Below are 27,844 nucleotides of genomic sequence, written 5' to 3'. Positions count from 1 at the left end.
TGCGGACAGCAAGGGCACCAATAGGTTAAATCTCGCTTGTATCCCAGCTAGTCTGGGGATAGTGAGTCTTGTGTTAGGTCTGCTTGACTAAAAGATTAAACATAGCTCGTGGAGCCTAGCTTTTAAGTAGCTTATTTAGTATGAGTGCACTAACGTAAGGAAGTTTAAGAAAAATACAATTAAAAATAAAGAGGAACATAAGAGTATAACATTCGCTGAGAGCTAGACTAGTCTAAGCATAGGTAGTCTATGGATTACGGATTATACATATGGTTATGACTATTTTAAGTGCTTCATCTGGCTGGCTTACAAATGTCCCGTAATATGGAGCTAGCAGCCGCTAAGCTCTCTTTAAGTCCCATGTTCAGGCAGATGCAGCTTGATGGCCCCTTATCAGCACTCAGCCGATTCCTGTGTTTAGTCTCTGCGCGACCCGCTCCGGTCGGTCTGTGATGGGGGCTTGGCGGTCGCCCTGAGGACAGCGGTGGGATAACTGCCGTTGTAGGACGCTGTCCTCCCTTCCTTTCGTGGAGGCTTTCCGCCAATGTCTGTCGCTGGCTTGAGTCTGTAGTGCTCGGAACACCATCTGTGGGGACGCCTGTCGCTGGTGGACGCTTTCCGTCGCTGCTGAGTGGTGAGTGGGCTTGTTGGTCCCGTTTTGGTGCATGCGAGACTGTGTAACAGGATTTGATGTTTTTTTCTCCGCTTCCCGCCACTTTGTCTCCCGGCTCCATCTCTGGCTGGAGGTCAGCCTGGAGGCCCGCGTTGCGTTGCTGCTCAGGCGCCGCCGTGTAGATGGCCGAATCCATGCCGCTGCTGCCTTCATGGCTAGGTAGAGGGACTGTCCCTTGTTGTGGAGCTTTGTCCGTAGGCTGTGGCATAGTCGGGCAAAAAACTCCTGGGTGTGCTTGGGTGGCTGAATGAGGGTGCCTCGTGGCGTCGGGCGTGCCATTGCCGCCATTTTGTTTTCGCTTTCGGTAACTCTGTGGGGTGCAATCATATTTGCTTGGTTGAAACGCTTTGTGGGGGTAACCGTCCCCAGCGGGGACCGGGATATCCCCCACCGGTCCGGAGGGGGGGGGTAGCAGGGCTGTAGTCAGCGCTCGTTTGTCGGGAATCGCGCCAGGGGGTCGGCCGTCTCCCCCAGGCCTCAGTCTCCGCTCGTAGGTAGGCCGCGTGGCCGGTCCGTGTGCCCTTTGTTTGCCGTGGTACATGACGGGTATCAGTATGCTCCCCATGCAGTCCTGCTCCGTTTGTGGGGCTTTGTGTACCGCTAACATGGGTAGGTTTTGCAGGATTCGCTGTTGTTCACTCGCTGATGCAGGAGCTCTCAGGAGACACGTCCGGCCATGTTGGCTGTCAGGCCCCGCCCCCCCCATATCTTGTTATTTTTAACAAAATTGATATCTGAAAAATAAAATTATAAATGGTTACTCCAAGCACCATTACCACTTCTGCTTTTAGAAGTGGTCATCCTATTAGGAGTCTTATGCTGCACATACTGACATGTTAGCACTTGTGAGGTTGGGGCATGTTACTACCCTGGGACACATGACTTTTGCACCCCACCCCACCCCACCATCTTTCCAGTGTGTGCCCTGGTAGTTCCAGTACTGACCTGGATTGTAAAGTCAATTGCAACATTTTTAAACACTGCAAGTACCACAACCACTACAGCACACATTTTGCACATTTTGGCACTTACTTGGGTCCTGCCATCGCCTGGGCTGTTTCTGATCTTCTCAGAACATTTATTTTGTCCCTTCTTTTTTCAGTTGATCTTGAGCATGGAAGCTACAAGCATTTTCAAATGTTTGTTTTTAAATTGTCTCCAAAATTTTTAAAACCTGAAAACCATTAGCTAAATGATCTAATTTGTGATGATATCCATTAAAGGCTTGTGTTCTCTCCACTTCCGTATTATCAGTTTAGTATTTGTCTATTATGTGTTGTGTTGTATGTTTATCAGAGTAATTACATCATTAAACTATATTTTGTCTGATGTGGAATAAAAACTTATTTGCTTTTAACCATTTCTGCAAAACCATAATAAACGAGTTTTAGGACGACGTTGTTCCTACAATTTCAAAGTTGTCTCTATCCTATTAAAATATATAACTATTCCCTTCTTCATAATTTGATAGTTGGTGCTTTGTAACTCAGAGCTGAACAGACACTTGTAGGTGGATGGCTGAGCTTATTGTGAGAAAAGTATTTCTAGTAGGACCATTGCGTAATTTTCTTTTGTGGTTTTTGGTCACCTAGAGATTACCAAACTTTTGCTGAACCCATCTTTGAGATGTTAAAGCGGTTGTGTCACTTTCTGTGTCACCTTCATATTTTCCAAAGACCCATGATGATAACATTGCCACTTTCTTTCTGGTGGCTGTGGGGTGCAGAGGAAGATACTTACCCGAACTTGTCCCTTGCATGCTCCTCCATCTTCTTCCACAAGGTCCTCTTCAGCTCCTGGTGCACCAGGAGCCGACGTAAGTGCTAGTTTAGCTTGAAATGCGACACTTGGGAGATTTAGCACACTGGGAGCCTGAATATGCTATAATTCGTATTTCTTTTTCTTTTCTTTTTTTTTTGTCAATCTTTATTTTTGAAGTGTATAAGAGGAACAAACAGTCTTGCATTACCCCAACAGCAGTAGCAAAAGAATCAAAGTACATAGCTAAACAGTTCACGGCATTTGTGAGTACAGCACATTTTATCGGTAGTAATAAAAAATAAAAAAAACAGGCTAAGTAAAGCATGTCCAGCTGTTAAGCAGCGCTGAGGTTTAGTAGAAGTGTATTAAGCTAACTAGACTTGCAAAACACGATAACTCTGATAATTAAGGGTGACAAGCTGAAATATTAGGAGAGTACAATCGAGAAGGGTAGCGTAATAATAAACAAAAAGCATAATAGCAGCGTATACAAAAAAGAGTAACCCCTGCTATACAGTAGTAAACATCTACTCCCGTCAACATAAAAATCTTGCTTATAGTAGGTTAAATCAAGAGTAATATAGATGCACCGATAAGGCTTTATACTAGTGGATGGACTGATCTCACATTTTATATAAGGCATCCCATAGGGAGTGCACAAGGTAGTAAGCATGTAAGAAAACTCCCAAGGCAAGCCATATTGACACAAGACAAGATTAACAGGCTGGTGGAGCCTCATACGAATGTGAATGTATTCTTAACATGGACAGGTGTTAAGCCTCTCTATAGATCGGCCCCTTTGATGGTTTAATGCCCTGCCATCTTAACTGTCAGCCTGGCAAACTAAGCAAAGAGAACACATGAGTGTAAAATAAAATAATTGCATAAATTAAGACAGTTGAGGCATTCAAGAGAAGACTAACATGAAATGTATGGACCCATTGTACAGCGCTACGGAACCTGATGGCGCTATATAAATATAATAATAATAATAATGAGGTGGAGCGAGTGAAACTCTGCAAAACTCCCTAATGAACAGCCCTAACCATCACTCGATGGGAATGTGGGGTTTACAAAACTGCTCTAAGGACTTAAAAAAGACTTACAAGTGACAGGTCCATTTTAGGAACAAACTAGGTAGACAATTTGTTTACATATAACACCCAGCCTTTGTTTGTTTTTTTGTTTTTGTATTCATTGCTGCTTGTCCTTAAAAGCATACCAGATAGAATACAATTAGTAAACATATTACAATTAATAGAATTTCACCAGATTCATAGTTTAAAAGTGACTTGTTAATTATATAATTGCCAAACATACCAGATGGCTTTAACACTGTGTCTGGAATAAACATTGAAAATAAGTCAGTGAAGTGCTTAGCTGACTAGGTTTAGGGCTATGCTGCTTCCCAGGGCCGGTGCAAGGATTTTGGTCAAAAACATTTTGCCGCGCCATTTGTTCTACACACTCTTGCAGACACGACATAGACTGACGCAAACACACTGAAGAATGCAGATACTGGCCCATGCAGACACATACCCGAACACACGGATACGTGCGGATACGTGGCCCATACTGCAGACATGCACAAACACAAATTCTTCACAAATAAACATTGTGATGTCCCATTGACCCATTTACCTTTCTTACATATATGACTGCTTTTCATGTGTTTAGGGAATAAGATCCATGAACTTGTGGCAATAATGGCAACTGATAGTGTAGATCTAGTCGCTGTTACTGAGACATGGTATAATGAGAAAAATGACTGGGACATAGCAATACCAGGGTACTCTTTATATAGAAAAGACAGGGTAGGCAAGAAAGGGGGAGGGGTGGCCCTGTATGTAAAGGATAGCATAAAATCTAGCCTAATAAAGGTTAGTGAGGCGCACAGAGTCCGTTTGGGTTACGTTAGAATTTGGTAATCACACAGTAACTCGTGTAGGTGTGATTTATAGGCCCCCAGGACAAATTGAAGAGTTAGATAATCTGCTAGTTGAAGAAATAGCTAAAATGACAATGAAGGGGGAAGTTATCATCATGGGTGACTTTAATCTTCCTGATGTGAATTGGAAAACAAAAATAGCTTCTTGTGCCAGGAGCACACATATTCTAAACTCCCTACTGGGATTGTCTCTAAAACAAGTCGTTGAGGAGCCAACTCGTAAAGAGGCCATACTAGATTTAGTGTTAACAAATGGAGATTTGGTATCAGATATTACTGTAGGTGAAAGTTTAGGATCCAGTGATCATCAGTCAGTGTGGTTTAATATAAGAACAGTGACTGAGTCACACCACACAAAAACAAAAGTTTTAGACTTTAGAAAAACAGACTTTTCTAAAATTAGAATATGTGTAAAGGAGTCATTATCAGACTGGAGCAATTTAAATGGAGTCCAAAAGAAATGGGATTATTTAAAAGTTGCACTACTGAAGGCAACAGAAAATTGCATTAGGCTTGTCAGTAAAAGCAAAAAATTCAAGAAACCACTGTGGTACTCCGCAGATGTGGCCAAAATAGTAAAAAACTAAAAGTTAGCATTTAGTAATTATAAAAAAACCCAGAGTGAGGAAGACAGAATGACCTATAAGATTAGGCAGAAAGAGGCTAAACAAGTTATAAGAGCTTCCAAATCACACACAGAAGAGAAAATAGCACAGTCAGTAAAAAAGGGGGACAAAACTTTTTTTAGATATATAAATGAGAAAAGAAAAGTAAAACAAGGATTAGTCAGATTAAAAACAAAAGAAGGAAGGTATGTAGATGAGGATAAAGGTCTAGCTGACTGCCTCAATGAATATTTTTGTTCGGTATTTACAGATGAAAATGAAGGAAAGGGACCTCAGTTAAGAAAATGGATAAATGAGTCATTTATTACACGTGGGTTTACAGAGGAAGAGGTTCTATTTCAACTGTCAAAAGTAAAGACAAATAAGTCAATGGGACCTGATGGAATACACCCAAAGCTATTAAAAGAGCTTAGTGGTGTATTAGCAAAACCATTAACAGATTTATTTAACCAATCATTGATAACAGGAGTAGTCCCAGAAGATTGGAAGTTAGCGAATGTTGTGCCCATTCACAAAAAAAGGTAATAGGGAGGAGTCGGGCAACTATAGGCCAGTAAGCCTTACTTCAGTAGTGGGGAAAGTGATGGAAACCATGTTAAAGGATAGGATTGTTGAACATCTAAAAACACATGGATTTCAAGATCAGAGACAACACGGGTTTACTTCAGGGAGATCATGCCAAACTAATCTTATTGATTTTTTTGATTGGGTAACTAAAATTATAGATCAGGGTTGTGCAGTAGACATTGCTTACCTAGATTTCAGTAAGGCTTTTGACACTGTTGCACATAGAAGGCTTATCAATAAACTACAATCTTTGAGTTTGGATTTCAATATTGTTGAATGGGTAAGGCAGTGGCTGAGTGACAGGCAACAGAGGGTTGTAGTCAATGGAGTATATTCGAAGCTTGGGCTTGTCACCAGTGGGGTACCTCAGGGATCTGTACTTGGACCCATTCTCTTTAATATTTTTATTAGTGATTTTGCAGAAGGTCTTGATGGTAAGGTGTGTCTTTTTGCGGATGATACTAAGATATGTAACAGGGTTGATGTTCCAGGAGGGATAAGCCAAATGGAAAATGATTTAGGTAAACTAGAAAAATGGTCAGAGTTGTGGCAACTGACATTTAATGTGGATAAGTGCAAGATAATGCATCTTGGACGTAAAAACCCAAGGGCAGAGTACAGAATATTTGATAGAGCCCTAACCTCAACATCTGAGGAAAGGGATTTAGGGGTGATTATTTCTGATGACTTAAAGGTAGGCAGACAATGTAATAGAGCAGCAGGAAATGCTAGCAGAATGCTTGGTTGTATAGGGAGAGGTATTAGCAGTAGAAAGAGGGAAGTGCTCATGCCATTGTACAGAACACTGGTGAGACCTCACTTGGAGTACTGTACACAGTACTGGAGACCCTATCTTCAAAAGGATATTGATACCTTAGAGAGAGTTCAAAGAAGGGCTACTAAACTGGTTCATGGATTGCAGGGTAAAACTTACCAGGAAAGGTTAAAGGATCTTAACATGTATAGCTTGGAGGAAAGACGAGACAGGGGGGATATGATAGAAACATTTAAATACATAAAGGGAATCAACACAGTAAAGGAGGAGACTATATTTAAAAGAAGAAAAACTACCACAACAAGAGGACAGTCTTAAATTAGAGGGACAAAGGTTTAAAAATAATATCAGGAAGTATTACTTTACTGAGAGGGTAGTGGATGCATGGAATAGCCTTCCTGCTGAAGTGGTAGAGGTTAACACAGTAAAGGAGTTTAAGCATGCGTGGGATAGGCATAAGGCTATTCTAACTATAAGATAAGCCCAGGGACTAATGAAAGTATTTAGAAAACTGGGCAGACTAGATGGGCCGAATGGTTCTTATCTGCCGTCACATTCTATGTTTCTATGTGTTCCTGGCTGCTTCACTGCACCTGGCCGCCTTCACCCCGTCTCAGCCCTGCCCCTGCTATGCACGATTTGTATAATTACTCAAACCTAGAGGGGCGGCCAAACGAGCAGAGCAGTAAAGCTCCTGCCGGCGCCCCCCTTTAAGCAGCGCCCTAGGCAGCCGCCTAGTTGTCCTATAGGAAGTGCCAGCCTTGCTTACTTATGTTTTGTAATGAGTGATAGGGATATATTAACACTTGTTAATGAATACTCTTAATACTCTTAATGCAGCAGCAGCACCTCCTGCTCTCTCAGATCCCCGCGATCACATGACCGCAGTAGCAGGCAATGGAGATGGCAGGGGGACTGCATGAGCTGTCAGGCATTCCCCTTTGTGCCTGAAAATAAAAATAGATTGGTAAAAAAATCACAAAAATGTTATATAGTAACAAAGTATTTAACCAGCAAAGGTACATTGATTACTCTGGTTTTCAAGTACGTCCTGGGGGTGTTGCCTTACTCCAGCATCCAGTGGTTGTTACTATTACCCAATTTATAAATATCTTAATATAAAAACATGTTATAAATATACACGTTGACTTTAAATATATATATTTAGATTCTGTGTTTTTATTTATGTATTCTTTTCACATAATTTATGTGATTTTACTAATTACAATTTGAGGGACATGCCTGATAACCCAGGCAGAAAGTCCAGAGAAATAAATTTGCAAGCCCTATATTTAACCCTCTAACTTTCCAAAACACCATAAAACGTGTACATGGGGTTACTGTTTTTGTTGTCAAACTTCACTGATGACAAATCTGAGTGTTTTGAAACAATAAAACATATCACGACGATGCTATCAGTGAAATGCAAAACAAAAACAAAAAAACAATATAAACTCTAACAATATGAATGGCTATCCCATTTTGAATACCCTGGGTTTTCTACTTTTGGTATGCCATGATTTGGGTAATTTTCATTCCTGGGCGGCCATACCATCTCCAAGGCAACATGGCCAGTCTGGCAAACTTCAATGTGTAATAACTGGGGAGAGCCCTGGATTTGACCCTGAAACTTTCCAAAACACCATAAATTCTGTACATGGGGGGTACTGTTGTACTCGTGAGACATTGCTGAACACAAATATTACAATAAAAGTAAACGGTATTGTGCCGTTCACAGTTAAAATGCCATGCAGAACTAAGAAAATAATAAATTCTTAATTTCTCACATTTTTTTAGATTTTATTCATATTAAATTATTTCATATCTTAATATGTGATGTGAAATGGAAGCCCTTGTTCTCGTGAACAAAATGGTTTATAAGTAGTGTGGGTGCATATAATATGAAAGGGGTTTCTGTTTTGATCAGAATGTGTACAATTGCCTCAGTCCTTAAGGGGTTAATCAGTGCAAATAACCAAACCATGAATAATGTGTTTGCAAATTAAAGGGACACTATAGTCACCAAAACAACGAGCTTAATGAAGCTATTTTGGTGCATATATAATGGTATAAAATCACTTATTTTATGCAGTCCTAGTCACACCGTCAGGCATGTGACTTGCACAGCCTTCCTAAACACTTTCTATAAAGCAGGGCTTAACAAATTTGCTTGGCATCTAGGAGCCAGCTAAAAAAGTTAGGAGCCAGGTTTTTCAACACCACAAATACAATTCCTAAAGGGACACTATAGTCACCAGAACCACTACAGCTTAATGTAGTTGTTCTGAAGCCTATATCCTGTTCCTGCATGCTTTTCAATTTAAATCCACCCAGCCTGTTTACCTTTGGAGAGCTGGAGTGGATAGGCTTTCCCTGGGGTCCGCCTGCCTGCCTCAGCCCTCCGTGAGCCGACTGCCTGACTAAGGCAGCTGGTCACCATTGGGGCTGAACAGGTTTACAAATCCCAGACGCCTGGGATTTGTCGAGCCCTGCTGTAAAGAGTCATGTCATGTTTACACTTCCTTTATTGCAGATTCTGTTTAATTTAGAATTTCTGAACTCTTGCTCTGTTAGTAGCTTGCTAGACTCTCCTTTGTAATACAGTTAAAGAGCAATTTACAGAGCAGGAGATGAAATTTTTTACATGTAGTTACATCTGATTGAACTTGAAACCATTTTTTCTTCTTCATGCAGCCTGTGTAGAGGAGGTGTGGCTAGGACCGCATTAACAGAAACAAAAATGATTTAACTCCTAAACAGTGGAGAATTGAGCAATTAGGGATGATCTATACACAATAACTTTAAAAAAAAAAAAAAAAAAAAAAGCTAAAGTTGTTTTGGTGACAATAGTTAAATAGTTGAACAAACATTAGAAATGTGATTTGGACTGCTTGCAATTATGATTGTTGGTATAATGTCTTCAGCATTTTAGAAGTATTGTGCAAAAAATGAAGCAGTATACTGTGAGGAGAATTTTTTTTTTTTTTTTTTTAATTATTTATTTTTACGTGCAGGAAAAATACAAAGCAACAAGCCATGCCACAACAGCATTTGCTAGTTTCATAGTCAAAATTGTGAAGACATTTGTGTGGCATAATATAACTGCTCATTTGATAGATTAATGTAAGTGTAGAAAGAGTGGGGTCAACATAACAGCTAAACGATAAGACAATAGCGTAATTCAGTTAATATGAACAAGCTGGTGATATTAAGGCATTATGGGGTCGCATGTTGAGCTGCAGTACGTTTTACCTATTCGGTGCTTAGTATAACAAGGCTACATTATTCACTGGGTCTGTACTGATCTGAAAATTGAGTTCTGGTTTTGAACTTACAGGGAACAGGCTTGTTTCACAGTATTAAAGGCATAGTGGGGGGTGAGCTGATAGTTAATGCCTCAATGAGTATAACTAAGATTCACATTATAATTGTAACACTAAGGGTCCTCCAGACCACAAGCGGCAATGCCACTAGGTGATTAAATTAAGTGTTAACTGCTGCCTTCTGTGTAGAGCAAGTTAAGATCTGGTAGGTAGGGGTGGGATTGAGGACCTTGTCCCGCTTAAACGTTGCAGGAGTAACTTAATGCATGAAAAGGAAAATAAGGTTATAACAGTTGCTGACATAATAAAAAGAAAAAAAAAATGCTAAGCGTGCATATTACACTCCCGGAGAGCTAGCCCTAAGATTCATCAGAACAATAAGGAGGCTCAGAGTAATATGGCCAAAGCGTCAGCCGATACCACAGTCCCGGCTTAGTAAGACTCCGGCACCGCTGCCAGGCAGGACAGTCTGAAGAGCTCCATTACCGCCTCTGGGTCTTCCATGGGTACCTTGTGTGAAGTAAGCGTGCTCTTGGCGGTGTGCTGGCATCTCTTCTCCCCAGGCTGATCTGTGGGCAGGTGTCTTTATTATTCCTCCTGATAAAGGGTCGAGGCCCCTCTGGACTCTTGCGGCGGCTTTGCGGGGCTTTGGGCGGCTAATGTGCCGAGCGTCCATCTTGGCTCCATGTCCCGTGCGCCTTGAGCGACCAGCTCTCCGGTACTTTCTTGGCTTCCGCCTTATGTGTAGAGGGTCTCGTGGAGCAGGCACCCCGTGTAGGGGTTTCAACATTGAGTAAGAACATTGTGAGCAGGTATGTTGCCCTAGAGAGTCTGGGGGAAGGCAATTCAGATGTTTGGTTACTTTTAGTTGTGTACCCCCTTTCTGCCCCCATCCGCCGCGGTGTGCAGGTGTGTTGCTGACTTGGCGGGGTGCTCGGGAATTTCGCCTGGGAGGCGGTCCGGTGTGTGCTGGGCTGCTGGGTCAGAGACCTGGCTGTGATCGGTTCGCCTGTTTGCTTGAGCTGTTGCCTTGCCTCCAGATTTGCCCAGAAGTTGGCGAAGTGGGGGTTCAGTCGGGTTAGGAACTTGTCGATGTAGGCCTCGGCTGAGGGAGCAGCTACAGCCATCGCCATTTTGCTCGCGTGGCGTTTTGCAATGCTGGGTACAGGAGGTACCGGTGGGTGCCCTCCTGGGACCGGGATTTCCCCATCCGGTCCGAAGGGGGGGGGGGGGGAGGTGCAGGAGTCCGCTTGAGTAGCTGTATTAGTGCCCGGAGAGCGGCCGTCCCTCCGGCGCCAGAAGTTTTTGTAGGCCGCACTGGGTGTCTGCGCTAACCAGATTGTCATCGATTTTAGTATCGATCGATTCTTCGTGATTACTGCTGTGCTGTGTGCGGTATTTCGCGGTTTGAGCTGCTGACTGGCGTGATTTATGAAGAGTTTTGTTGTGTGGAGCCCAGGAGTTCATGAAGCATGCTGCCATTCAGCTCGCCAGTCAGGCTCCGCCCCTGTGAGGAGAATTTTAATGGAGAAAATTCTTTAAAGGGACACTACAGTTACCAGCACAACTACAGCTTATTGTATTCGTATTTCTATGAGGAGATTCTGATTGGCCAGGGCTGGGTTTGGCTTGTGCTGTCTCTGCCTGTGCTGTCTCTGCCTCTGCCCCTGATCTGTCTTCTTGACATTCAGCCAAATCCATTGTTTCCCTATGGGAAAGCATGGTGATTGACACAGAACACCACTTCTGATGTCAGCCAAGCAGGCAGATCAGGGGCAGAGTCAGCAGCAGCAGACTGGAATAAATGTAACATTTTGTTATATTTAGGAGGGCAAGGGGGGCTAGATGGTTGTTTAAACACTATAGGGTAAGGAATACATGTTTAGGTTTAGGTGTAGAGTTTGAAAATCTCAAATCAATTATCTTAAAAGGTTACTAAAACCATCATGACCACATCAGCGATTTCAAATGGTCTTGGAGTCTATATGTGCAGAGTTTTGCTCTGAAATGCTGTACATACTGAGTTTAACACTTGTGCTGCTGGAGGTGTAACACCTTCTCCAACAGTGTCATTAACGCATTGTTGGCCAGCCCAGAACAATAGTGGATGGCGGGAGAAAAGAACACTGTGGGACAGGGGATGGCGGGAGAAAAGAACACTGTGGGACAGGGGATGGCGGGAGAAAAGAACACTGTGGGACAGGGGATGGCGGGAGAAAAGAACACTGTGGGACAGGGGATGGCGGGAGAAAAGAACACTGTGGGACAGGGGATGGCGGGAGAAAAGAACACTGTGGGACAGGGGATGGCGGGAGAAAAGAACACTGTGGGACAGGGGATGGCGGGAGAAAAGAACACTGTGGGACAGGGGATGGCGGGAGAAAAGAACACTGTGGGACAGGGGATGGCGGGAGAAAAGAACACTGTGGGACAGGGGATGGCGGGAGAAAAGAACACTGTGGGACAGGGGATGGCGGGAGAAAAGAACACTGTGGGACAGGGGATGGCGGGAGAAAAGAACACTGTGGGACAGGGGATGGCGGGAGAAAAGAACACTGTGGGACAGGGGATGGCGGGAGAAAAGAACACTGTGGGACAGGGGATGGCGGGAGAAAAGAACACTGTGGGACAGGGGATGGCGGGAGAAAAGAACACTGTGGGACAGGGGATGGCGGGAGAAAAGAACACTGTGGGACAGGGGATGGCGGGAGAAAAGAACACTGTGGGACAGGGGATGGCGGGAGAAAAGAACACTGTGGGACAGGGGATGGCGGGAGAAAAGAACACTGTGGGACAGGGGATGGCGGGAGAAAAGAACACTGTGGGACAGGGGATGGCGGGAGAAAAGAACACTGTGGGACAGGGGATGGCGGGAGAAAAGAACACTAAAAAAAGAGGGAGGGAAGAGGAACATTAAGGGGGTGGGGAGACTAAGGTACAGGGAAGGGAAAAGGAACACTGTGGTAGGGGGGACCACTAAAAGAGAAGGGAAGGTTTTTCATATTAGAATCATTAAATTCTAGAAAAAAAACTATTTTAAAATCATTTGGGGGAAAAAAGTCATTTTCGGTTTCGTTTTTCGGCCAAGGGCATCCTGAATTTTCGGTTTCGGCCCAGAATTTTCATTTCGGTGCATTCCTAAATAAAAACATGTATGCTTTACCGCAATCACCCTGTATAATAGGCCACAAATGTGTAAGACACTGTAATATTTATTATTCAAAAACAAATTATGAAAAACACGTTTTTTGTTTTTTTTTCTTTTTCCTTTCTATAAATGAAAAATGGCTAATACGTCCATTTCACATTTCTACTGTGCAGAGGTTTCTGAGAAATATGTAGGAGCTATGAGGGGGCTATATATATATATATATATATATATATATATCCATTGCATTGTCGCTTAAGAACGGCTTATTTCCTGGGGATTATTCCTTGTTCTTTTCATAATAAAAGTTGTTGCTGTTTGAGATTCTTGGATTTTTTTAAAAAATTGTATGTTGACAAAGAATGGGAGGGAATGTTAGTCAAAAGCGTGGTTGTGTTGTAATTCTGGCGTGCAGGTCACACAGCTGCTTTGTGGATGTTTGCTGACCTACAAAATGGAAAGAAGGTTTACAATATTTACTGATTCTAATGTTGCAGAGAATGTTAACAAGACATTTCAGAGGGACAGAAGGTGTGATGGGCAAATATAGCTAACATACATGTTTTGTTGTCTCATGAACTGAATAGCCATGGCTTCTAAATTGTGCCAACATTAACCTTTTGTGACCTTGATTTATTTCTTGTTATTTTAAGTGTACTTTTTAAGTGAACTTGCATCTGGAAAATGCATGAATCATACAGTCAGTTTAATAGATGCGTGCTTCTCATAATATTGTGCTACAAAATAATCACCAGCAAATATACAGTTAAAAGGATACTCTAAAAAAAATGCAATTTAACTACAGCTTAACTTAGTTATTTTGGTATCTATATCCTTTCACTGCATGCTTTTCAATGTAAACATTGCCTTTCAGAGGAGATGCTGATTGGTGCAGCTCAGTGTTTTCCTGAACATGCGCAGTATCCCCCAGTGGCTTAGCTGTGATCATAAAGATTGATTATCTCAGACATGGAGGTGGGACCAGCCGCGGCAAAAGACATGATATGAGAAAAAATTTTTTTGAGCAAAAACACATTTGGGGGGCAGGTACCTAAACAGACGCACTCTCAGCAATTAACTTTTTTTATTTTCTTTATTTGATTCCACCCAGTCTCCCTACATGTGAGAGAGCTGGAGTGGATCCTTTCCCTGGGGTCCAGTGGGGCTGCTCTCTAATTACTCTGCATATCTGCATGCTCTCTGTAGTGATGCCAGGGCCAGAGTGACATCATGTTCAGTAAACAGCACATGGTAAAGATTTTACCATTATAAAATACTCATTTTATGATGGTGGTGGGGGCAGTCATTTTTGTCCCCTCTTTGGTTGGGTGCACTTAATAACAACTTGCATACTTTAGCTCTGGACATTATTATTATGTTATTATTTATATAGCACCAACAAATTCTGCAGCGCTTTACAGTGGGTGGACGAACAGACATATGTAGTTGTAACCAGACAAGTTGGACTCACAGGAACAGAGGAGTTGAGGGCCCTGCTATGAGCTTTCATGCTAGAGGGCGTGGGGGTAAAGTGACACAAAAGGTAAGGATAGTATTAGACTAGTGACAGTTGCAAGAGAGGAATCCGTCTGGAGTTATAAACAGTTTAATTGATTCGCTTTTATGAAGAAGTGGGTTTTTAATGATTTTTTGAAGGAGTGGAGACTGGGTGAGCATCTAACGGAGGAGGGACGTGAGTTTCACAGACACGATGCAGCCCTCGAGAAGTCTTGGAGGCGAGAATCAGAGGTGGGAGTATGGACAGAAGATAGACGTAAGTCTTCAGCAAAGCGTAAGGGCCTAGATGGGACATACTTCTGTATTAGTGAGGATAGATAGGTGGGAGGAGCATTATGTAGAGTTTTGAAAGCAAGAACCAGAATTTTAAATTGAGCCCTATATCTTACAGGAAGCCAATGTAGGGACTGACAGAAGGGTGAGACATAGGCGGTGGGGGTGGACAGGAAGATGAGCCTCGCTGTCGCATTCATTATGGACTTTAACGGCACAAGTTGGGAGCACGTAAGACCATTGAGAAGTGGATTACAGTCGTCAAGGAGAGAAAGGACAATGGAATGGACCAGCACCTTAGTCGCATCTGGCGTTAAGTAGGGTCGGATGCGCGCAATGTTTTTGAGATGGAAACAACATAATTTGACGATAGACTGAACATGAGGCGTGCAGGAGAGGTCTGAGTCAAAGAGAACACCTAGGCAGCGAGCCTGCGTGGTGGAGCAGATGGTAGCACCGTTGACTTTGAGGCAGACAAAGGAGTAGTAACACTTGAGGGAGGAAAGACCAAAATTTCAGTTTTGGTCAAATTGAGTTTAAGGAAGTGGGCAGCCATCCAGTTAGAAATAGCAGAGAGGCAGTCAGAGACACTAGTCAAGAGGGAGAGATCTGGAGAGGACAGGTTGATTTGCGTGTCATCCACATAGAAATGATAATGGAAGCCAAAGGAGCTTACCAAGGGAGGCAGTATAGATAGAGAACAGTAGGGGACCAAGGACTGAACCTTGGGGGACATATCAAAAAGGTTCAGTTTTGGATCTTTAGTCATTAGCTGTATGGTGTGTTTTTTTTTTGTGTGCATTTTTTTTGGTCATTAAAGCGGTTTCCCACTATACAGAGCTTACAATGTCTTGCTGTGCAAGTCTAGTTGCACAGAATTGAATTCATTGACTGCAGTCAGATGTAGGTGTATTATAGTGAAAGTGCACAATAATGTGCAGCTCGTGTGGGTGTTATAGGGCTCTGTAGTAATGTGCCGTGTATTATAAAGCGCCACAGTAATGGATAAACAAAGTAAAATGTATTATGAAGTGTTCATCAACCTTAGATCAACGTTTCGACCCTTCAGGGTCTTTATCAAGATAATGATAGTGTACAATTTGTGCATATATATAACAATTAATAAATGTTAAACTTACCCCATCTGTGTGAAGTGATTCCTGTTAACTCGCCCAGTGCTGACCGTCAATGCGCGTGCGGGATGACTTGACATGACCGCGTATAAACAAAACATTACCATAGCAACCCAGCGCACCTCGGTGTGTGACATGCTACATGGAGGATAAAAAATGAAACTTTAGAGAAGAACACTGACAGACCCTATGTACTAGTTTAATAACAGGGATAAAAAATAAAAATATCCAATGCACAAAGTATATGAAGGAGGTTGTCTGCTATATGAAATGCGCTGGGTTGCTATGGTAATGTTTTGTTTATACGCGGTCATGTCACGTCATCGTGCACACGTCACCACGCACGCGCATTGACGGTCAGCACTGGGTGAGTAACGGGTAACAGCGTCAAATAACGGACCAAAAGTCAGTTTGGATTCCGGAGACCTCTAGTGGCTGTCTGTTAGACAGCCACAGAAGGCAGACTTAGAGCAGCAGTGTAAACATTGCAGTTCTCTGGTGCAAAAGGGTCACAGCACCCAGACCACTTCAATTAGCTGAAGGGGTCTGGGTGCCTACAGTGTCACTTTAAGGAATCATATTCGTGTTCATCTGCAAATGCGGTGTACATTTTACAGTGTGTGACAAATGTGGCTGCATTGGAGAAATTGGCCTTAAGTTGTATCTCAGAATGAATCTACACAGAAACTCAATCAAGAACCACAAGGAAAACGGATATTGTACCCCTGTTGGTCATCACTTCAACCAGACTGGTCACTCCATCCAAAACCTCAGGATTACAGTTCTTAAAGAGAATTTGAAAGACTCTCATGAGCAAAAGACATTTGAGATGAAAATGATTACACATTTCAACAGTTGAAATGAAGGACTTAATGTAGACTCTGGCTTTCTCACACACTACCAAAACTTTTTATAAACACGCACCTTATTATCTTATATAGTACTTTTTCAGTGTTCTCGCTTCAACTTAATTGGATCAATTTATATACATACATATATGCAGCTATATACTTGAATGCCTTGCTCTGCTGTTTTTTTTTTTTGTTTGGTTGTTCTTGGGGGGAGGGCAGAGGGGTTCTTTTCTTCTTTTTAACCAGATTATTTACTTCATTCTGGCTATTCTCCACCAGCCTGCACCTTTCACTTTCAGGCACATCTTCTGCTATTTATGACACCCCCCCTCACTCCCCTTCTCTAACATTAGTTGTTTTATGTGTTAAACTCTATCAGATTGAGTATTGCTTCAGACCTGAAGAAGAGAGGAAAACTCTTTGAAATATTATGTTAGTCCAATAGAAAAATTGTGTGATATGACCTCCACAAAAGATTCTGAGTGGGCATTTAAAAATTAGCTTAACAAAGAATCACATTTTTGCCTCATTTCATTTAATCCCTTAAGGACGGCGGGCGTTCTATGCCGTCCTTGGGGACCTGGCTGTAAACGTGGGTGTCCCCGCCGTCCTATTCACTTACCCGATCGTGGTGGTGGTGGGGGTGGGGGGGGGCCTCACCTGGCATCCCAGGGAGTCCCCCTGATTTTTTTCCGGCCCCCCTCATGATCACATGGACCATAGAAATGCCAGCAGGGAGAGTGCCTGTAATTGGTTTAAAAAAAAAAAAAAATGTTAAAAACCCAGTTTAACCCCTTAAGGACCAAACTTCTGGAATAAAAGGTAATCATGACATTTCACACATGTCATGTGTCCTTAAGGGGTTAAAATAAAATCTATACTTAGATCATATATATATATTTATTATATATATGATCTAAGTATAAATATATATATATATATATATATATATATATAATCTCCAAGAAATACCGGCACTCCAGGAATTCTCAATAATATACGTTTTCTTTATTCAGTTCAGGACGTCAACGTTTCAACTCCTCATGGAGCTTTCATCAGGACCTAAAAATATATACTTAGATCATATATATATATATTTATTATATATATGATCTAAGTATATATATATATATATATATATATATATATATATATACACATACACTGTATAAGTGTATTTTAATATATATATATATATATATATATGTAGCCAAGAGTACAAGATAGCACTCCAGGGACTTCCAAGTCGAATGAATAAAACTTGATTTTTATTTTGAGCTAATAAAAGCTAAGTTTTATTCATTCGACTTGGAAGTCCCTGGAGTGCTATCTTGTACTTTTGGCTGTATCTGTTTGCTGATGAGCATTACTATTTTTGTATATATATATATATATATATATATATATATATATATATATATATATATATATATATATATATATATATATATATATATATATATATATATATATATATATATATATAATATATATATATATATATATATATATATTACATATACATGTATGTATGTATGTATCTCAAAATACACATACAGTGATATTGATTAAATATCCAGCCACAAACAGTGGCCAAAATTATGTTCAAATTAGTTTTTTGCATTTTTCACACAAACAAATATTAACGCTAGTGTTTGTGACCAAGTGGCTACTAAAAATGGACATATCCCATTTGCAATACCTTGGGTTGTCTACTATTGCAAAATATGCCATCATGGGGGTAATTCTCATTCTTGGGCTAACATACGGTCTCAAAGGCAACGTAATAAATCTGGCGAATTTCAATGTGAAAAAACTGAAAAATGTAACATGCTATATCTGACCCTGTAACTTCTCAAAACACCATAAAACCTGTACATAGTGGGTACTGTTTTACAGGTGAGACATCGCTAAATACAAATATGTGTATTTTATTGCAGTAAAAGCAAACAGTATTATGACATTCACAGTTAAAATGTCATGTAGAACTAAAATGTTTTTAATTATTTTCTCCCTCCCTTTTTTTTTTTTTATATTCATATTAAATTATGTTTCATAGCTAAATATTTGATGTTAGATGAAAGCCCTGTTTCCCCTGAATAAAATTATATATAATAAGTGTGGGTGCATTTAATATGAAAGAGGTGAATTACGGTTGGACAGACATATAGTGCAAATGCTAGGTTTTGTTTGTTTTGATCACAACGTGTACATTTGTCTCAGTCCTTAACCACTTAAGGACCGGCCTGTTTTGGCCATGTTGTACGTTAAGGACCAGAGTGATTTTGAAACTTTTGTGGTGTTTGTTTTTAGCTGTAATTTTCTGCTCTCATATTTACAATTCCCATACAAATTATATATCGGGGTTTTTTTTCAGGACAAGAAGGGCTTTCTTTACATACCATAATTTGTATAATGTCATATATATTTTTTTTTTTGTCCTGAGTTTAAAAACACCCAGTGTTTACATGCTTTTTTTTTTTTTTTTGCAAGTTATAGGGCGATAAGTACAAGTAGGAAGTTGCTGTTTCAATATATATATATTTTAAATTTATCAATAGTGACATTGTAACACTGTTATCTATCATAAATCCCCGAATCACACCTCACATGTACATATTTTTTTAAAGTAGACAACCCAGGGTATTCAATATGGGGTATGTCCAGTCTTTTTTAGTAGCCACCTAGTCACAAACACTGGCCAAAGTTAGCATTTATATTTGTTTGTGTGTTAAAAATGCAAAAACGCTAACTTTGGCCAGTGTTTGTGACTAAGTTGTTACTTAAAAATACTGAACATACCCCATTTGCAATACCTTGGGTTGTCTTCTTTTGCAAATGGCATGCCATCATGTGGGTAATTCTCATTCCTGGGCTACCATACGCTCTCAAAGGCAACATAACCAATCTGACAAATTTCAAGAAAAAAAAAGTAAAATCAAGCCTTCTATTTGACCCTGTAACTTTCACAAACACTATAAAACCTCTACATGTGGGGTACTGTTATACTCAGGAGACTTCGCTGAACACAAATATCAGTGTTTCAGAACAGTAAAACGTATCACAGCAATAATATCAGTGAAAGTGGTGTTTGTGTGTGAAAAATGCAAAAAACTTCACTTTCACTGACCATCATCGCTGTGATGTTTTACTGTTTTGAAGTCTCCCGAGTAAAACAGTACCCCCCATGTACAGGTTTTAGGGTGTCATAGAAAGTTACAGGGTTAAACACACTGATAGAAAATTAAATTCTCTGGACTTTCGGCCTGGGTTGTCAGGCATGTCCCTCAAATTGCATTCAATAAAATTACTTAATTAGGTAAAAAATATTACAGAAATATGCACGTAGAATTTAAATATATATACATATTTGCATATTTATGTATATGGACATATGTATATTTCAGATTATTTTTATTTATACATATATATATATATATATATATATATATATATATATATATATATATATGCATCATTACATTCTTAAGTGTATTTTGATATATATATATATATGTATTTATATTTATATCAAAATACAGTTAGAATAAAATTACATATATAATTTTTTTAATAATTTTAATAAATTACATTTTTTAAATTTTTTTAATTTACATATTTATATTTTATAATTATATATACAATATATAGTATAATATATATATATATATATGTGTGTGTAATTTAATTATAAGTGTATATTTTTATATTGGTATATGTATATATAAATATAAAAATACACTTTGTTTGACATTATGTATATAAGTTATATATTCACAAGATTTACACAGGGGAGCTGCTGGGAAGGTAAGTAAGAGATTGATGCGGGCCCTCCAGAACCCTCGTGGTATGTATTATCGGCAATATCGGTATATCTATAGACCAATACCGATATATTGCTGAAAATACAGAATATCGGCCAGACCCATAATCGGTCGATCACTAAAGAGGACCCTGCTCAAACGAGCTTACAGTCTAGAGTTATAGTGCCTACAGTCTCCTGGCGCTGTCCTTCCATCTCCTCATAGGAATGCATTAAACTAAAAGGGGGTTCCCAGCAGCCCATCTCCTCAGTGCTGCTTAGACTAGACTATAGAGATATATTCTTAATAAACTACTGATCAAGACTGCGTTGGAATTTCAATTCAAAGATATGACAAAGTAGGGGCTTCTTTGAAGCCTGAGGTTGACAAAAGGCAGAGCTCCACAGTCATCTTTTGTCCAATACCAGCAGCCGTCAGAAATGAAGGCTGTGGGAATAATGGGCTCTATCTATGGAGGATCATGCTGTCTGGTGTATGCTCCATAAACCTCAGTGTTGTACTCCGGAGCAGAAGGGGACATCAAGATGAAGATGGCAGTGGCCGTAAACGACAGCCTAAGGTAAGTAAAACTTGCCTCCCCTTCCCTCTGCGGCCACCAGACCTACATTGCTCTGTCAGTTTCATGGGTCTTTGCGAAATTTGCAAAGATCCCCGAAAGTGACAGATCCGATTTCACTGAATGGAGGGATATTGCCAGAGATCTCCATGTGGTATAACTAATTCAATTAAGCCTCTGCAGGCAGTGTTCCTATTAAGTTACTAAGGTTTTTCAGATGGTCAGAATGTTCCCGGAGAGGTGGGCAGAAAATATTGGGAGATCTGTCTTGTGCAAATAAGCACACACATCACTGGTGTTAATAAAGTATGAAGCATACACTACATTTTGCATCATCAAAATCCTTGTCTCTGTCAGAAGACAATTCAAATTGGCATACATGGATTTCATTCTCAATCTGTAATTTGTGTAAATATTTTGTTTTATTTGGTTTAATATGAATACAGTTGCATTTATTTTGGTCCGGTTAAGTGTAGCATTTGTTTTTAGTGCTCCAAGCACTTTAAGTGATGAATGTCACTTTTAGTTACAGCTACAGAAGACCCAATATTTGCAGTTGGGACAGAATCGTGGTCAATACTATGGAGGATCTCTGCCAAACGTCAATCAGATTGGTAACAGTGCCATTGACCTGCCTTTCCAGGTGAGTATATCCTGCTACGTGTCTGTCTGTACGTGGAACATAAGAAGGCACTAAGGTGAACCTGTCACTAAAGATGGGCCGAGGACTGGTGGGGTGAACACAAGTTTCTTTTTTTTTTTTATAATAGCCATTTATCCCTCACGTGCTGTCACCAGTCCTCTGTGAGCTGATCTGTTTGCCATCATATGGAAGAACCAGTCCACTTCATAAAACAATATGCATATGAGGTCACATTAATAATATTGTCAAGGAGGGTTTAAGTCCATTTTTACCATGAGATATTCATCTGTTTAGAAATGTGTCTAGGTTAACTTAGTCCCACCTCTACCCACCCCCCTTTTTATTAAATTTGTTTTCAATGTGCACTTATTGCTGAAGACTATATTGGTGACAGTGACATTTTAGTCTTTCTTCCAAGACATTTAAAATTCAAGGATGCTAAGTGGTTGATGCAGATTAAATGAAAGCAAAGGTAAGCAGTGATTAATTACACAAAGAGAATTCTAATCCAAGGAGAAATTGAATTAGCAGAAATATTGGTTCCAAGTCACTTTATTTTTCCTCTAATGAGACATTACCAGGATGTACAAAACACATAAAAGTAGGTCATCATTACACTATGTTAAAGAAGCTTAATGAGAGAGGTCCATTTAATCTTACTTAGCAAATAATAACTATAGTGCCAGAAAAACAAACTCGTTTTCTTGGCCCCCCCACGCTCAGGGTCCCACTCTTGCCAGGCGGAAGGGGTTAAACTCTTACCTTTCTCCAGCGCCGGGACACTCTCCTTCCTCTTCCGACGTCAGCTCTGAATGCGCATGTGCGGCAAGAGCCGCGCGCACATTCAATCAGTCCATAGGAAAACATTTCTCAATGCTTTCCTATGGACGTAAGCGTTTACTCACTGTGATTTTCACAGTGAGAATCGTGGAAGCACCTCTAGCGGTTGTCAGTGAGACAGCCACTAGAGGCTGGATTAATCCTAGTGTAAGGAAACTATGTTTACAGCTGCAGGGTTAACCCTAGATGGAACTGGCACCCAGACCACTTCATTGAGCTGAAGTGGTCTGGGTGCCTATAGTGGTCCTTTAAGCGTTAAACTGTTTATGAACGCTTTTAACAACAAAGTATGTGCTCCAGTGCTATTCTGCTCTGCACCCCTGTCCTTTTACCATATTTTGATTTAGAGTTTTAGGTATCCGTTTATTCCTGGGGTTCCCTCAGTCGGCTGGGACCATTATTAGTGGCTCCAGACTGACACATCAGCTGCATGCAGCACTGAAAGACTCAGATACCCGGGTATCCCCTCTGTCAAGTGGGGGTACAATTAATGGCCTCAGACTGATAGAGGTCTCCCTCCTTCTTTCCATCCCATATTAATCGATGCTGGGCTTTGGTGAGTTTTAGGATTAGAGTTAGTTATTTAGTATTATAATTTAGTATTATAATTTGGTTTAGAATTGGGGTATTCATGCAGATCTAAATTGTTTAACCCCTTAGGGCACAGCTTTGGGTTTCTTGTTTTGTGCCTGATACCAATTTTGCATATTTGCTGTGTGTGTTCATCTGCAATTTTAATCTTCGTTATTTATTGCACCAACACATATTAGTGTTTTTAAAGAACAAAAATGGCTTTAATTGTATCTGACACACACACAAATTCTCTTTTATAAAAAATAAATAAAAAAATTCACAATTTTGGTTACAATAATAATGTGTGTATGATCAGTGCAGCTTAAGAAAAGTATTTCAAAATAAATGTATTTCCTTATTTACAGAGTACATCATATGTCTAAGATTTCAGTATTGTAAGTATTGTATTGGGTATTGTAAGGTTTACATATTGGGTCTTGTACTCATGACCAGTTGCTGAGTACAGTTAAGCTAATTTTTACAGTGGCACACATGAGATCTAAAAAATAGGCAGCAAATATACAATTTATATGTAAAAATAAAAATGAATAGCACACACTTTGGAAAATAAATGGTACAAATGCGATGCCTCAATGCTAAAAGTTAAACTATATGAGAAACCCTATGATGTCCACGTTTTGGAAATCGTATACATTTATGGAGTAATTTAAATGTGCGAGCAACTAAAATGCCCCAAAATGTACCATATACCCATCTTTACCATGTCAATTTACAAAAACATTTTTTGCTTTTTTTAAATGGCAAAGTATTTTTTTGCCCAGAAGATATAGCTGAGCACAATTTAGTGATTTTTTTTTTATTACAGTAGCACGCATCTAGTTTCCAAACTAAATCGCTAAATTGCAATGTGCGTGTAATGAAATACGAAAATAAAGTACCATAAACTCTGAAAGACGTGTGCTAAAAAGGCCGTTTAATAATGCTCAAAACATGACATATACCATGCAACATACCCCATTGTGTCTTCTTTTACAAATGGTAGGCTTTTGTGGGTTAATGTAAACGGTCAAACAGCTACATTGCGAAGTAGGCCAACATTCTGACTGTAAAAATTAAAATAGTTAAGTCTCTTATATGGCACTGTAACTTTCTAACATAGTGCCAAAGGCATACATTGGAATTATTGTTTTATTCGGAACAGTTTGCTTAACATAATGTGCAGGTTTTATCACTGTGGCACAAAACAGATTTTGAAATACCAAGCAATGCGAAACAAAATGGGCATGTAAGTAATGCCAATGTCTAGTTTCACAAATGGTAGATCTTTTGGGGTTAATATGAACAGTCAAACTGTTATAATTCTTCAAAATGAGACATAGGCCAATCAAATCCATTCAAAACTGTAAAAACTGGTGGTCATGTCTCTTATATGGCATATATTGAACACCATACAGGGTTTTGTACAGGAGTAGCACACATCACGTTTACGAAATACACTTAAAAAAAAAAGTGTGTTTTCAATAAGGGGGGGGAGGGGGGGGGGAAGGAAGAGGATGGGTTGAAATGGCTTATAAAAAGTGTCAAAACAACCTCAGGTAAATAGTTTGAGATGTCTACTTTATATAAATATATACTTTTGTGTGCAAATTTTGAAAAAACAAATTCTAAAATTGTTTCACATTGAATATTTTTTTGGGTAGTTACAGGTCACAAAATACTTGTTAGATATATGATGTACACTGTAAATAAGGAAATAAATACATTTATTTTGAATTACTTTTTCTTAAGTTGCACTAATTATGCAGACATTATTGTCACCAAAACTGTGAAAAACAGTCAGCCGACCTAATGCGCATGTGCGAAAATGGCCATGCTCACATTGGGATTTCCCCATCGAAAATCATTATTTAAAGTAGGGATGCACCGAAAACCGAAAATTCTGGGCCAAAACCAAAAATTCAGCATGCCCTTGGCCCAAAACTGAAAATGTTTTTTTGTTTTTTTTTCCTCAAATGATTGAAAAAGTTTTTTTCCTAAAATTTTAGTGTTCTTCCCCCCCCCCCCCCCCACACCGATCCGTAGTGTTCTCTCTCCCCCCTCCACCGTCCCGTAGTGTTCTCCACCGTCCCATAGTGTTCTCCCCCCCCTCCACCGTCCCATAGTGTTCTCCCCCCCTCCACCGTCCCATAGTGTTCTCCCCCCCTCCACCGTCCCATAGTGTTCTCCCCCCCTCCACCGTCCCATAGTGTTCTCCCCCCCATCACCGTCCCATAGTGTTCTCCCCCCATCACCGTCCCATAGTGTTCTCCCCCCTCCACCGTCCCATAGTGTTCTCCCCCCGTCCCATAGTGTTCTTCCCCCGTCCCATAGTGTTCTCCCCCCCGTCCCATAGTGTTCTCCCCCCCGTCCCATAGTGTTCTCCCCCCGTCCCATAGTGTTCTCCCCCCCGTCCCATAGTGTTCTCCCCCCGTCCCATAGTGTTCTCCCCCCCGTCCCATAGTGTTCTCCCCCGTCCCATAGTGTTCTCCCCCGTCCCATAGTGTTCTCCCCCGTCCCATAGTGTTCTCCCCCCCGTCCCATAGTGTTCTCCCCCCCGTCCCATAGTGTTCTCCCCCCCGTCCCATAGTGTTCTCCCCCCCGTCCCATAGTGTTCTCCCCCCCGTCCCATAGTGTTCTCCCCCCCGTCCCATAGTGTTCTCCCCCCCGTCCCATAGTGTTCTCCCCCCGTCCCATGGTGTTCTCCCCACCCCGTCCCATGGTGTTCTCCCCACCCCGTCCCATGGTGTTCTCCCCACCCCGTCCCATGGTGTTCTCCCCACCCCGTCCCATGGTGTTCTCCCCACCCCGTCCCATGGTGTTCTCCCCACCCCGTCCCATGGTGTTCTCCCCACCCCGTCCCATGGTGTTCTCCCCACCCCGTCCCATGGTGTTCTCCCCACCCCGTCCCATGGTGTTCTCCCCACCCCGTCCCATGGTGTTCTCCCCACCCCGTCCCATGGTGTTCTCCCCACCCCGTCCCATGGTGTTCTCCCCACCCCGTCCCATGGTGTTCTCCCCACCCCGTCCCATGGTGTTCTCCCCACCCCGTCCCATGGTGTTCTCCCCACCCCGTCCCATGGTGTTCTCCCCACCCCGTCCCATGGTGTTCTCCCCACCCCGTCCCATGGTGTTCTCCCCACCCCGTCCCATGGTGTTCTCCCCACCCCGTCCCATGGTGTTCTCCCCACCCCGTCCCATGGTGTTCTCCCCACCCCGTCCCATGGTGTTCTCCCCACCCCGTCCCATGGTGTTCTCCCCACCCCGTCCCATGGTGTTCTCCCCACCCCGTCCCATGGTGTTCTCCCCACCCCGTCCCATGGTGTTCTCCCCACCCCGTCCCATGGTGTTCTCCCCACCCCGTCCCATGGTGTTCTCCCCACCCCGTCCCATGGTGTTCTCCCCACCCCGTCCCATGGTGTTCTCCCCACCCCGTCCCATGGTGTTCTCCCCACCCCGTCCCATGGTGTTCTCCCCACCCCGTCCCATGGTGTTCTCCCCACCCCGTCCCATGGTGTTCTCCCCACCCCGTCCCATGGTGTTCTCCCCACCCCGTCCCATGGTGTTCTCCCCACCCCGTCCCATGGTGTTCTCCCCACCCCGTCCCATGGTGTTCTCCCCACCCCGTCCCATGGTGTTCTCCCCACCCCGTCCCATGGTGTTCTCCCCACCCCGTCCCATGGTGTTCTCCCCACCCCGTCCCATGGTGTTCTCCCCACCCCGTCCCATGGTGTTCTCCCCACCCCGTCCCATGGTGTTCTCCCCACCCCGTCCCATGGTGTTCTCCCCACCCCGTCCCATGGTGTTCTCCCCACCCCGTCCCATGGTGTTCTCCCCACCCCGTCCCATGGTGTTCTCCCCACCCCGTCCCATGGTGTTCTCCCCACCCCGTCCCATGGTGTTCTCCCCACCCCGTCCCATGGTGTTCTCCCCACCCCGTCCCATGGTGTTCTCCCCACCCCGTCCCATGGTGTTCTCCCCACCCCGTCCCATGGTGTTCTCCCCACCCCGTCCCATGGTGTTCTCCCCACCCCGTCCCATGGTGTTCTCCCCACCCCGTCCCATGGTGTTCTCCCCACCCCGTCCCATGGTGTTCTCCCCACCCCGTCCCATGGTGTTCTCCCCACCCCGTCCCATGGTGTTCTCCCCACCCCGTCCCATGGTGTTCTCCCCACCCCGTCCCATGGTGTTCTCCCCACCCCGTCCCATGGTGTTCTCCCCACCCCGTCCCATGGTGTTCTCCCCACCCCGTCCCATGGTGTTCTCCCCACCCCGTCCCATGGTGTTCTCCCCACCCCGTCCCATGGTGTTCTCCCCACCCCGTCCCATGGTGTTCTCCCCACCCCGTCCCATGGTGTTCTCCCCACCCCGTCCCATGGTGTTCTCCCCACCCCGTCCCATGGTGTTCTCCCCACCCCGTCCCATGGTGTTCTCCCCACCCCGTCCCATGGTGTTCTCCCCACCCCGTCCCATGGTGTTCTCCCCACCCCGTCCCATGGTGTTCTCCCCACCCCGTCCCATGGTGTTCTCCCCACCCCGTCCCATGGTGTTCTCCCCACCCCGTCCCATGGTGTTCTCCCCACCCCGTCCCATGGTGTTCTCCCCACCCCGTCCCATGGTGTTCTCCCCACCCCGTCCCATGGTGTTCTCCCCACCCCGTCCCATGGTGTTCTCCCCACCCCGTCCCATGGTGTTCTCCCCACCCCGTCCCATGGTGTTCTCCCCACCCCGTCCCATGGTGTTCTCCCCACCCCGTCCCATGGTGTTCTCCCCACCCCGTCCCATGGTGTTCTCCCCACCCCGTCCCATGGTGTT

General features: G+C 42.5%; 1 protein-coding gene across 2 annotated transcripts in view; it reads left to right on the top strand.

Moving 5' to 3' along the window:
• Positions 1-27,844, top strand: part of CRTC1 (CREB regulated transcription coactivator 1) — a 166,614-nt gene that overhangs the window by 54,408 nt on the left and 84,362 nt on the right. For both annotated transcript variants that reach the window (XM_063455402.1, XM_063455400.1), the window contains exon 2: positions 21,503-21,619. In XM_063455402.1, coding sequence (XP_063311472.1) covers positions 21,503-21,619 — 117 coding nt within the window. The remainder of the gene's footprint in view (positions 1-21,502; positions 21,620-27,844) is intronic.

Source organism: Pelobates fuscus, chromosome 5, assembly GCF_036172605.1.
Source record: "Pelobates fuscus isolate aPelFus1 chromosome 5, aPelFus1.pri, whole genome shotgun sequence".
NCBI lineage: Eukaryota > Metazoa > Chordata > Amphibia > Anura > Pelobatidae > Pelobates > Pelobates fuscus.
This window is presented reverse-complemented; position numbering and strand designations above follow the sequence as displayed.